This window comes from Panthera leo, chromosome C1 (assembly GCF_018350215.1).
Source record: "Panthera leo isolate Ple1 chromosome C1, P.leo_Ple1_pat1.1, whole genome shotgun sequence".
Lineage (NCBI taxonomy): Eukaryota > Metazoa > Chordata > Mammalia > Carnivora > Felidae > Panthera > Panthera leo.
The window spans coordinates 212870285-212884350 of record NC_056686.1 but is presented as its reverse complement, the minus strand read 5'-3'; the positions used below and the strand labels follow the sequence as shown (position 1 = coordinate 212884350).

The following is a 14066-nucleotide window of genomic DNA, read 5'->3' as shown; positions in this document are numbered from 1 at the left end:
AGTAATTTTCTTTGCGCTGAAGTCTATTTTATCTGATGATAATATAGCTTCTCTTGCTTTTTTAAAATTGATATTTGCATGGTATATCATTTTTCATCATTTTGCTTTAAACCCACCTATGTCACTGTATTCAAAATAAGTTTGTTTAGAAATCTAATTACTGGATCATTTTTTTTTAATATTTATTTTTGAGAGAGAAAGAGAGAGAGAAGAGAGAAGAGAGAGAGAGAAAGTGCGAGCAGGGGAGAAGCAGAGAGAGAGAGAGAGGGAGATACAGAATCCAAAGCAGGCTCCAGACTCCGAGCTGTCCGCACAGAGCCTGATGTGGGGCTCAAACCCATGAACCATGAGATCATGACCTGAGCTGAAGGCGGACACTTAACCAACTGAGCCACCCAGGCGCCCCTGGATCATGCTTTTTTATCCATCCCACTAATCTCTGTCTTTCAATTGGTGTTTTTAGGCAATTTACATTAAGGGCAATTATTAATATGTTATAGGTTAAGTTGCCATGTTTACATTTTGTTTTCTGTTTGTTGCCTCTCTTTCTCGTTACAATGTTTTTCTTGTAGGTTAAATGAACATTGTTTTTTTGATTCCATCTTGATGGTTTATAAAGTTACCACTGTGTAGTTTTCTTAGTGGTTGCTCTAGGTACCACAATATACATAAGTTGTACAGTCTACTGTATCAACTTCTTACTACTTCAAGAAACCCGAATTCCACTTAGGTTCCTTTACCCTCTCTACATTCTAAATACTTTTCCCACACACTTTGAGCACTACTTTATTTAGTGCTAGAACTTTCGTTTCAACCACCAAATGTGATTTAAGAAACTCATGAGGACAGTTCATGATGTTTCCCATTTTTACCCATTCTCATATTCTTCTTTCCATTCTGATATTCCAAGTCATCTTATAATTTCCTTTCTGTTTAGAGAACTTTCTTCAGTCATCCCTTCAGGGTATATTGGCTAGCAACAACTTCTCTTAGCTTTCCTATGTCTGAAAACGCTTTTATTTCCTCTTCATCTCTGAAGGATATTTTTGCTGGAAACAGAATTCATGGTGGACAGTTCTTTTCTTTCAGTACTTGAGAAATCTGCCACTTTCTTCTGGCCTCCACGGTTTCCAATGCGAAACTATTACCATTTGAATTGGTGTTCTCTTAAAAGACTTCCCTCTGCTTCAAAGATTTTTTCTTTGTATTCAGGTTTCAGAAGTTTAAATATGATGTGTCTTGGCATTAGTTCCTTTGGGTTTATGCTGTTTGGGTTGTGATGTTGTGATTTATAATAAGAAATATAAATTTGGTTTTCATCCCTGTTTCTGGCACAGAGCTCCTAAAACCCTTAGAATTTCCTAAATGATAACAGCAATAAAGATGTCTTTTGATATTCATAGCAAATCCCTTTCAACCACACCCGAGTTCATGTTAATGAGATAACTTCTGGAAAGCATTTAAGTGTGGGGGCTGGTTGTCAGGGGCATCAACCGCCATGTGATCAGAGGGCTGGAACTTTCAGCCCGACTTCCAACCTCAGGTGAGGGGGGAGGGGCTAGAGAGTGAATTCATTCACCATTGGCCAATGATCTAATCAATCATGCCTATGTAATGGAGCCTCCATAAAAACCCAAAAGGATAGGGTTAGAGAGCATCCAGGCTGGTGTATGTGTGTGCAGTGCTGAGAGGACATCGTGTCCAGAGAAAGCACGGAACCTCCATGCCACGTTCCCTCGGACCTTGCCCTATGCGTCTCTTTCATCTAGATGTGCCAGAGTTCTATTCTTTTACAAGAAACCAGTAATCTAGTAAGTAAATTATTTTCCTGAGTTCTGTGAGCTACACTAGTAAATTAATCAAACCCGAGGAGGGGGCCTAGGAATCCTCAATTTATGGCCTGCTGGACAGAAGCACAGGTAACAAGCTGGACTTGCAACAGGCATTTGAAGTTGGAGGGGGCAATCTTGTGGGACTGAGCCCCTAACCTATGGAATCTGATACTATCTCTAGGTTGACAGCGTGAGAATTGAGTTCAACTACAGGACACCCAGCTGGTGCCACAGAGATGTTTATGGAATTGAAAACCCACACTTTTGGCATGAGAAGTGAAGCAGTGTTGTAGTCAAAGACTGAAAGTCAAGGACACACAGAAGAGTGTGTTTTTCTTTACAGGAGTCAGCTCAGTTTACTGAAGACTTATCTTTGGCCAAATTTGGGGAGTTATCAGCCATTACTTCTTTGAATACATTTGCCGTTCCATTCACTCTCTCCTCTCACTCTGGGACTCCGATGACACAAATGTTAGCTCTTTTGTTATAAGCGCATAAATCCTTCTTGCTCAAACTAGGTAAATTCTATTGATCTGTCTTCAAGTTCACTAATTCTATCCTATAATCTCTAATCTACTATTCAGCTCTGGATAGTTTTTGTTTTGTTTTGTTTTGTTTTTGGTGACAGTATTTCTTACTTTGATATTTTCCATTTGGTTCTTTTTAAAAATTCCTTTGTTGAGATTTTCTATTTTTTTATTTGTTTCAAGAGAATTTGTAATTATTTGTTAAAGCCTGTTCATAAAGGTTGCTTTAAAATCCTTGTCAGATAATTGCAACATGTGATTTATTTTGGTACTGATATCAGCTATACATTCTCATTCAAATTATGGTTTTCCTGGTGTGATGAGTGCATTTCAATTGTATACTAGACATTTTGGATGCTATATTAGGAAGGAGACTCTGGATCCTATATGGTCTGTTGTGGGGTTTTTGGTAAGCAGTCTCCTACCGAGGTGTAGCTGAAGGGCCAGGTGAGTGTACACGTTCAACTTCCTACTGAATCCCGCTGCTACCAACCCAGCACAGACTCACAAGGCCTCCCTGTAGGTCGCAATCCATCCCTCCCATCAGCCCTGCCGACATCTTCCTGGTCAAAAGGGGGCACCAATTCACACTGTCTCACGGACTCCAAGTGTGGGTGTAAACTAAACTCCCTGCGAAGCCCCACCGCCACCAGGAAGGGGAAAAGCAAAAATCTGATATATACTGCCTTATCACTAGTTTTGGGGCAGAAGCTCAACTCCCTGTTGACATTAGGAGTGGGGAGTAGGTGAGTGAGATATTTCTGTATATAAATATAATTGATTCTATACCAAGGTCTCTGCTTATGGTGGCAGGAGGTACAGGCTCAGCTGGCACTGAGCTGCACTGACACCAGGGGGTGTGCTGTGGAAACCAGCCCTGACTCATCGCATCTCTGCTGCCAGGCAGGGAAGGAGGCTCGTCTTATCTCTGGGACTTGCCGGCACTATTCTCACGGACAACTGGAACACTGCCTACTTTCGCTGGAGAGGGGACAGAAGCTCAGCTCCACTGCCAGCTCTGCCGATCTACCCGAGCAGGGGAATCAGAACACAACCTGCTCCCACTGGATGAGGAATAGGGTCTGCTCCTCGCTTGGCTCCACGGACACCATCCCAAAAGGGAAACTGGAGCATGCCTGCTTCCACTGGGAAGGGGAAGGAAGAAAGCTCCTTACTTGGTTCCACTGACACTACCCTAGCAGGGGAAGGCAAACACTACCAACAACTTCTGCCGCGCAGGGGATGGAAGATTAGGCCCGCCTAGATCTTACACCTCCCAAAGTGGAATCAGAGCGTCACCTGCAAGTGGCAGACAGGATAGAAGATGAAGTCACTGTATGGCCCCACAGACACCACCAGGCAGGGGAAACTAGGGCGCTGCTGCTTGAGTTCATGGGATAGGATGGGGTGTATGGAATATTAACACCTTGCTCAGTCCCAGCGAAACCATGACGTGCGCATGTGAGTGCACGTGCACGTTTCTCTTGGTGTTTGGCTGGAATGATGGGTACTGCCAAAAAGGTTTCTGTTGTTAGACCACCCTTTCCTTGGTCTTTTGGCTGGAGGAGAAAGGTTTCTCTTAAAGATCTTTCATCTTGTGCCTTTTGGTCATTCCAGGTTGGCGACTTCTACAACACCCTGTCTGGGCTATATGAGAGGCAATGAGGAAAACCAGGGGGATCACTGGTATGTTCCTTAAGTCCTGAGACCCCTGTGCAGACTGCCTTCTCTTTTCCACCTTTCTGGAACTTCCCATGCTTGTTTGTTGTGTTATGTCCATCCATATTTTTGGTAAGAAGGAGGGCCAGGAGGAACGGGGGCACTCTATCTTTGTCAGAAACAGAAGTTGTTCCTCATTTTACTAAAGTAATTATAACATTTTATTTATTCTTTAAGATGTTTTCCTAATCAATTTTCATATTACACAGCAAACTCTCTGAAGGCACTGGATTGTGTTTTGTCAATATTCATTTTCCCAGGAACACTAAAAGGAAACAGGAACGAATCCCAGAACTTGCTTTAAAACACATTATATTCAACCAATGAATACATATTCTGCCAACGCTTTCTAAACAAAACTTTGTCTTTTCCTCCCCCCCTTTTATCCTATACGCGTGTATTTACATACGTAATTTATTATATACCAAGTACTGAGTTAGAGTCTAGAAACAGAAAGACAAGTGAGCCCGAACCCTTGTTCTTGAGGGCTTTGCCACCCATCAGGATAGCGTCACCCACAGGGAAGTTAGAGTGCAGTGTGGCAAGTGCTATAAAATAGGTGTGAACAAACGGTGAAGGGAGAGGAGAGTGGGGCATGACTGACTATTCCAGAATGAGACGGCAAAGGCAGGTAAGACGGGCCCTGGAAAGCAGACGAAGGGCAGGGCAGGGTAGGGCATGGGCAAGATGCAGAGCTATGACAGAGTAAAATGGTTTGGGGAAAGATGAAGGGCTGAATCAGAACAGGATACCATGAGGAAGCTAAGAAATTTATTTCCCTCTTTTCCTATTGTCAATAAAGTTGATAACTTCATTTTTTCACTTATACTGATATGAATTATCAAGCTACCCAACATTTTCTAGTCTTAAGAATGATTTGTCCATACAATTATGTACTTCTCATGGCTCTCATTTTCAAATTCTACCTTCCTTTCCCACGCACCGGTATCTTTGGTGGGAGGCTTGTTTCTTTCCCAAAACTTTCTGTTGGAAGGTGCCCTCTTTTATCTCCAGCCCAGGCATTAAAAAGTGGAGAGATGTGAGAGTGACATCAGCAGAACAGGCAGAGCATAGAGCTCTGAGAAGCCGCTACTCCATATGAGCATTAGGCCCCATTAATCTTTGGTATGTTCTATGAGTTACTTGTAATTTCATAAACAGTGAATCGGGATTTATGTGAATGGAATAATATCGCCAGTGGTTTCAAATGACAATGACAGCTTCCTTGTTTAATGCAGAACAATTTAATGCTGCTCTGTTCCAGGTAAGGAAAGAAGGCATTCCCTTGGCAATGAAGAGCTGAGATTTAAAGCATGACCCTTGGATTTTCTGTGTAGCCCACAGGGAGGCACAGTCAATGCATCTGTCAGATAAGTGTGGCCGCTGGTCACCGATGGAATACCACCTCTTTCAAGTGCAAGGATGAGACGATCGTGAATAACTCCAAAAGGACATCTCAAACCCAGAATCATACTCCATCAGAGTGAGTACGTTTTGAAATACTTAGTCTGAGGAACACTAGGTCCATGAGATGATCCATGAGAAAAAGCTCTAAGAAATCTATTACCCCACTGTTTTCTAAAAATATTTGGCCACAGAACCCTTTTACTTCATGACAGCCTATTAAAATCCCAAAGGACTCACGACCTACCAGTACTGTTTGGAAAATCCTAACCTGATCGAATAATCCATTTTACCAAGGATGAAAGTACTCTCTCTCTCTCTGTCTCCCCAAATTTAATGAATCTGTTCAAGGTCACCCCGCCGGTTCCCAGGAGAGCTGGGACTACCTTCTGGTACTCCTTCTATGCTGCCACACTCCCTCACCAGAGGAACCTTTTCTAAATGGCAATTTAATCATACTGGACTTCCTGATAAACAGCAAGGATCATTAGTCATTTAATGTTAGTTATGTTTGAAAGCTTTCCCACAAAAGGGTTGACCTGAAAGAGGTTAGTATTATATGTCTCTCCTTTCAAGTAGCTATTTCAAGGTTGGTTTTACCTGGAGTGAAAGGAAATGTCTGTCTATTTGGAACAGTTCCATCTTGAAGATATTTCAATATTTCTTGCCACAGCACCCTTTCTGTGCTCAGTATTTTTAGCTCACTGTTTTCTATTTTGGCAGCCGAGAAGCTGCAGTTTGTAATTTTACCTCCAGCTTCATATTTCTTCTTAAAAGTGAATACAATGTCCTGTTTATAATAATAAAATCACTAGTTGGCAGAAGGACATTAAATGGAAAAAAAAAAAAAAAAAGAGAAAGCAATTGGAAAATTTAGAGCAAGCAATTTTAAGTGCCAAGTTTCACATTTGTAATGGTCCAGTGGAGGTCACTGGGCACCCTTTTTATTGAGGGGACAGTAAAGAAATAGATACCCACTAGTTCTCCTGTGAAAAGTGATAGATACCACCTCTACTTCAAGGAAGCTCGTATTTTACTGAAAAGTGATGTGATCCAAACTTCCACAATATTACTAACTATAGGAAAAATACAAAAATCAGTTTAGCGTGGTATTTTCCCCCTCCAATATTTAGGTTTCCATTTTCCACTTTAATTGAGCTTTTAAGCTTTGGTTTCCTATTCCAGTTTAGCAACAAAGGAAAGAAAATAATAAGAATGAAATTAGCAATAATTGGAGCCAGTCTCAGAAATAACCTTGGGGTTTCTTGGGCTCCTGGTGCAACCCCCTTTGAGCAGTTTCCTTGGATACATTCTCTTCCTGATCCCCAAAGGCCTGAAGTATTGGTGTCGCTTGCTTTTTCCTTTTCTTTTCTTCTCTTTTTTTAACCTCAGATGCCCTGCTAAAGAGAGCTGCAGGTCTAGGCCATGCGAGCAGGGATTCTCCAGGGACTAGAGCTCTAGGTCCAGAAAAATGGTGTTCCCGATCAGAAGGGCCAGATCACCCCTAGGAGTTTACACCAGCCTTCCTTCTTGAAAATTGCTAACCAACCATTTTTCTTTTCAAAATAAACACTATTTCTCTCAACTTCAGTTTGCAAAATATTACCCCAATTCCACTGGACTAAAAAACTGGAATTTTACTGACATAATTGGATTATGAGGTTTAAAGATTGATGGAACTTTTCTGTTCCAAATATAATTGTTCAAATATCAAACCTAAACGGGTATGTAGAAGTCCTTATGTAGCTACAGCCAGAGTAACACTGCGGCCTCCATGGCAGGGTGGCCGAGCAGAAGGGGTCAGGAAGCCATTGGAGCTGTGAGCCCGGTTACAGAAGGATCTGGAGTCTTAGAGGAAGGTGTCACCTTTTCTGCAGCTGCAGCCTATCATTGAATGAAGACTGCTTTGGTCACTCTAGTTCCCTCTATGCCTGCTCACTTTTCAGATCTCAGCGCAAGCACCAATGCCCTTGGCAGTTTGTTCATACTGATATTACAGCACTTGCGATACTCTGCAGTAATTTATCTGAGTGTAAATCTGTCTCCCCGAGAAAGAGTAAATTCCTAAAGAACAAGAATTGGGCCTCACTTGTCTTTGTATTTCCAGTAACTAACTTAGTACTTGGAGTATGTTACATGTACACATATAAAAATAACATATATAAATAGTTGTATATAGAAGACAGAAAAAGAAAAATGGCAAAGGTTTTACTTGGGAGTTTACAGAGTATGTATTAATTTATCTATAAACTTGGGAGTTTATAGAGTATGTATTAATTTACTCACAGCACATGTTTTTTAGTGGGTGCTGGGACTCATTCCGAGTTTTTCTGACATTAATTCGAAGGCACTGGACCCCTGAGCAGAAGAAATCATAGTACTACAAACTCTTGTACCCAGTACCTCTCCCCTCTGTCACAACTCCATCCAAATACCGAGTCCCTACTGCCCATGAATGGCATTCAATTACTTCCTATGCTTTCAGCCAACTGTGATCGGTGGGTATTTGCCTATGCCCCATACATGGATTTATGGAAATTACCTAGTTTTAGCTAAACTAATCATTACAAAATAGGCAAGTGGCTAAAAAAGATTATTACAAAGATCCACAGACTAAAGGTAAGGCTCAACTATACTAATTCTACTAATACCAAGAAAACAGAAAAGTTGACATTTCTTCTCCTCCCAATATAAATTCATCATCAGCCACATTATGATTTCAAAACAATGACCGTCAATCATATGTTAGCCAGCAGGTCCTTAGGAAAAAATAAACACACTTACTCTGTATCTTCAAGGTAAAAGTGATGTTTTAACAATGAGAAAAAAAGTGATTGATTTCTAAACGAAAATAAAATAAGAAACTCAGATTTTGAAGACAACATTTTTAAAAAGGGTGTTTGAAATGTTAGACAATTTGGGGACCTAAAAATGGTCTTAGAGTATAAACTGTAAAACTACTCATATCTATACACTTAAACTTCCTGACAGAATTTTCTAACTAGTTTTTAAAGATGCTAACTGAAGAATAACCAGATCATGAGCCCATATTTAAAAAATCTAAAACAAAATGTAGCAGCTTTCAACTAGTTCACAAGACCTGATGGACACGATGAAGGATGAGAAGTTATTAGCTGGATTATACTTCCGAATATAATTGGTTAGTAGGACTAAAAAAAATGAGTATTATGATTTAGTTAAGTTCAACTCACTTCTGCTGAGGTATCTTTTTCAGTTCTGATAACCATTAAATCTAAAACTAAGTATCAAAATACACTGAACTTATAATCAGATTTTTGTGTTTCTATATCGTAGGCTGTGAAAGCAAAAATTGAAAAAAAATAATAAAGAATTTCAATCACACTGCTCTCACCAAAAGTCAAATTATTAATGTGAAGTTTTCTATACCTTTTTAAAGTAAACAGCTTTCTACAGCTTTTTAAAGTAAAATAAAAATATCTTCAGAATTGATTTTATTCTCACTTTTCTACTTTTATGTATAGAATGTACATGACAAATTAGCAAAGCAGTAAATATATTTGTGATTTTAAAATAAAGACATACACATTACTGGGAATGCGTGTGCAAAAAAGTTTAGAGATTACCACTACGGGTACCAGGAAGCAGTTGAAAGATTTTAAGCCCAAGGAGTAAAATAAATCAGATTTGAATTTCAGGAACATAATGCTAGAGGTAACAGGCAAGGAGAAAGTGTTGGCAGGTGTAAGTGGATTCAAAAAAAAAACCCAAAAACCAAAAAACAAAACTCTGTTGCTATGCTCATAGCAGAGGGCATCCTATGAGCTCCCTGTATCTCTGGAACCTTTCACAGAACACATGAGCATGTTTTCAAAGAAGTCTTCTGCACAGCAAGGCCTCCTGCTCTGTGGTCTAACCCAGAAGGCAACAGGAGCCAAAGAAAAAGGTGAGGTGGGGCTATGAGAAGCAATGGAGAACACGCTAGGAGGGCTGACTGCTGAAGTGCCTTATTATTTATCCACAGGCTAGGAATCGGGCTAGAAAAGACTAAGCGCCTCTCTTTTCTGATATTCCCATTTATAATTTTTAAAAGACATAAAAGTTATTTTAAAAAGTAATTCGAAAAATAGAGCAATTTACAAACTGAAGTAAAATATTGCCTCCCTACCCCCAGCTATCCCACCGAGTCCACACATGATAATCACCATCAACGGTTCGATGTATTTCCTTCCAGACCTTTTTCTGTGCATGTATACTTTTATATGTGCAGATACATGTATGCATGTGTATACACGCACATTTGGAGAGCATTTTTATATAATATATTTGGCAAGATACTATGGTCATCCTTTTAGGACAGTCCACATGGATCTAGCTCTTGATGGCGGCTTCTGGAATGCTACCTTGCTGATATGACACAGGTTATTTAACCATTCCTTTGTTGAGGGACATTGGAAGTGTCACTTTTACAACAGAGCAGCAATGAACATTCTCACACATCTATCCTTGTACACTTCTTTGGGTAGGATGGATTCCTGGAAGTCAAGTTTTTGGGTGAAAGGGTAGGTACATTTCAAATGTTGATAGTTACTGTGGAATGGCTACACTGACCTATAGCACAAACAATAAAGTTCAGGCACTCATTCTCAGTAAAATTTTTTTTATGGATTCCTAGGTTTAGGAAAAGATCTCAGAAAACAAGCCCCTCAATTTGTATATGAGAAAATGAAGGTTCAGAGAGGGTAAGGTTTGGGCCCAAGATCTAAAGCCCAGGATGAGATAACTGACCAGCAGGAGTTCTGTGAGTGGTGGTCACTGCTGAAAGCCAGGACAGTAACTTCAGTTAAGTGACATCAAATATAAAGTGTGTTCCACCAATAAGTAGGAAAGGGGACTGTCATCTCCTTTTCCTTGCTTACGCTTGGCAAGAAAAAAAAAAGGCAGTAAATTCCTAAAAGATACAACAGCAAGAGGGGGCAGAGAAGGAGGATTCTCAAACTAGGTGGAGTAACGGGCACTGAGCGCGAAGGGATCATAAGTTCAGCCGCAAGAAGCGAGCAAGTGTGGTGGAAATGACTCTGACACGGGATGACCTTAGCGAAAAACCTTCCACAGCCTCAGTGGGTTGTACGAAAAGTTTCTTGGTTCTAAATATCTCCATGTGGCATCCAAAATGAATGCCAGTACTGAAACCAAATTCTGAAGAGAAATATCAGAAAAGAACTAACATCCCACAATGAAGAAACATCTTCAAAGAAGATGTTGTTATAAAAATACCACAAAAGTACTTTCCAACAAATTCCAGACCTAAAAGTAAAGCTTTAAAATGAAGCTCCAAGCACAGAAGCTTTGAATCCTTTGCTCTGTGCCTGAAGAGGCCCATGTGAAGGAAGGTACTTCTGACCAGATAACACTGTCTTTATTCAACCAGACCTATGGGGCGTAACAAGGAGAAGAAAAGATGGCAATTGTATCTTTTGAAATTAGAATGGTCTGGAAGAGAGGTGGGCATACTTTTTCTCCAAGGGGCCAGAGAGCCCTTTGCACACCATATGGTCTCTGTTGCAACTATTCAACCTAATGTTGTAGTACAAAAAGACAGCCATAGAAAAAAATACAACCAAGTAAGCATGGCTGTGTTCCAATACAACTTAATGGATGCTAAAATTTGAATTTCATAGAGTTTTCATTAAAGATTCTTTTCATTTTGATTTTTTCCAATCACTTAAAAATACAAAAACCATTCTTAGCTCTTGGGCTGTGCATAAACAGGCACTGATTTAGTGCACCATAATTTGCCAATATCTGGTACAGAGCACTTAATTCTCAATAGAACTGAACTTGAATGTTGGTGGAAAGATGGAAATATCTGAGCCTCGTCCCTAAGAAGTTAAGTTTGAAGTTAGGTAGAAACGTGTTGTTCTTAAAGAGCTTCAGATATTTACCTTAAATCTCTTCTCTTGCTGAATTCCTCTGGTGGGATTGTCCAGGGCAGACCTTGAGGGAGACAGTCTAGAACTTCTGAAGAAAACTCAGAGAAATCCACACCATACTCTGTTAGTATTCCTTCTGTTTCAGGCTCAATTTCACCAGCCTGCCCAAGACTCTTAGCCAGATGCCTGTGGACAGGACAGAGAGGAACAACTATGTTAGTGAATAAATGGACCACTGGCATCATTTATTCTCTAAAAGAGAAGGTAGTAGGAAAATCTTCAAAACCTCCTGTCCGAATTTCCCCAGCAAGAACACCATCACCAGTGAGTAGGGGGCCAAGGAGAAGAGACAGTGATACTCTTGTCCTGTTAAATCCCTGTCTACAGTATAATTTTAACTTTCTCCAGGAATTCTGATGCAGGGAGTTGGGCCAGCTGGCCTTTCTTGGGCCTCTTGCAATTGTTTTTCATGAAAAAGTCAAATTGGTACCGGTAAAAGCCTTTTGTCAATTCCTTCTCTTGCAAACACCTTTAGAGACAATTCTGATCAGCTCAGTCTACTGTTAAGTCATTAGTTTCATAGCACCTACACATTAAGTCATGCTCACTAGATTGAATCTGACGCTTACGTATTTTTCACAATTCTAACTTTTACCTTAATATATTAAATATTTTCATCTGAACACACAAGTAATATATGTTCACTGTAGAGAAGTTAGAAAATACAGAAATGCACCAAGAAGAAAGTTAAAATTATCTATAATCTGGTCATTTGGCAAACCACCATTCACATTTTGGGGTGTTGGTCTATTAAAAGTAAGATTGCATTTAATAGGCTAGTTCTGATGCTATGGGTAGGGTTCCACCCTTCAGAAGGCAAATATCACTCTTCATCTGTGGGTCCTATAAAACAAAACTGATAGTGCTCAATTCTCCTAAGTATTGGCATGCTATGTTCAGACTATAAGCCTTAAGTTAGGTGTTGAATAGGAGACAGTCTTACTGTAAGGAGTTTAGCTCTGGCATTAGGGCTGTCTCTGGAGCCATTCAATTTCTTTGAAGAAGATTCTGTATCCTTTGTAAGGGTAGATGCCTGGCTGTCAGAGTTCTTAAGTGCACAGTGGTAGAGGGAGAGACTGGGGATGTGGTGGCCTCATATGCAGACTTCTAATGAATTCCCATCTTCAGGCTTGCTACTGGAACTGGGCAGTGGTGGCAGCAGGGCTGGCCCCACCTCTCATGTGCCAGCCAAGAGAAGCCAGCCCATAGTTGGCACACACAACTGCCCACCAGCATAGGTTTGAGGCAGCCTGCGGGTTGCCTGTGGGCTGCTCACATATAACATGGGCTCAGAGCAGTGCTACGTTCTCCGACTTAGGCGGTGATCTCCCAGAAAGCATACCAAAAAGCCAAAGGCAACAAAAATATGAGGGAAAAAATACAGAGAGCTGTCAGGAAGATCCATAAATATTTGGAAATTAAAAAACCAGTGGGCTAAAAAAAAAATCAGAAAATATTTCAAAATGAATAAAACACAATATGTCAATATTTGTGAAAAGCAGCTAAAGCATTACTTTGAGGGAAATTTATGTTTTAAATGAATGCTCATATTAGAAAAGAAGAAATGTGTCAAATCAGTGATCTAAGCTTCTATCCGAAAAAATTGAAAAAAGAAAAGCAAGTAAGATCCCAGGTAAGCAGAAGGAAGAAAATAATTAAGAAATAAGGATCACTGGACAGAAAACGAAGAATAAAGAAAACCAATAAAATCCAAAGTTGATTCTTTGAAAAGAGAATAAAATAGGTAAGTTTCTAGTGAGGCTAATCAAGAATAAGAAGTTACCAGAATCAGGAATGAGAGAGGAAACATCCTACAAGCATTAATGCTTGTAGATCCTACAAGCATTAAGAGGATAAGAGAATTATGAATGGCTTTAAGCCAATACATTCAACAACTTGCATGGAATGGATAAATTCCTTGAAAAACACAAACTGCCTAAGATTATTCAAATGAAACCAATACCTAAATACTCCTATATCTATTTTAAAAACTGAATTCATAGTTTAAAACCTTCCTACAAAGAAAACTCCACGCCCAGATAGCTTCACTGGCAAATGCCGCCATGTACAGCATTAAGAAAGAATTAATACCAATTCCATACAAACTATTTCAGAATACAGACAAGGGTGGAACACTTTCCAACTGGTTTCATGAAGCCAGCATTACCTTGAAACCAAAATCAGACAAAGGATTCATGAGGTCAATATCCCTCGTGAACACAGACTGAAAATTCTTATGAAATGTTAGCAGACAGAAATAGCAATACAGTTGACCCTTGAACAATGAGGTTGAACTGTGTGGGTCTACTTACCGGAGATTTTTTTCAATGGGTAAATACAGTATTGTAAATGTATTTTCCCTTCCTTATGATTTTCTTAACATTTCCTTTTCTCTAGCTTACTTTGTTGTAGGACTAGAGTATAAAATACACATAACATACAAAATATGTGTTAATTGACCGTTTGTGTTATTGGTAAGGCTTCCACTCTATAGTAGACTATTAGTATCAAATTTGGAAAAAGTCAAAAGTTATATACAGATTTTCAACTGTGTGAGAGTTCAGTGCCACTATCCCTGCATTGTTCAAGGGTTAACTGTATATAAAAAGGAT

The 14066-nt window shown here is 39.8% G+C and overlaps 1 protein-coding gene across 7 annotated transcripts in view; it reads right to left on the bottom strand.

Annotated features, from left to right (window-relative positions):
* Positions 1-14066, bottom strand: part of DIS3L2 (DIS3 like 3'-5' exoribonuclease 2) — a 347338-nt gene that overhangs the window by 158464 nt on the left and 174808 nt on the right. For all 7 annotated transcript variants that reach the window (XM_042950509.1, XM_042950514.1, XM_042950513.1 and 4 more), the window contains one exon: positions 11407-11580. In XM_042950509.1, coding sequence (XP_042806443.1) covers positions 11407-11580 — 174 coding nt within the window. The remainder of the gene's footprint in view (positions 1-11406; positions 11581-14066) is intronic.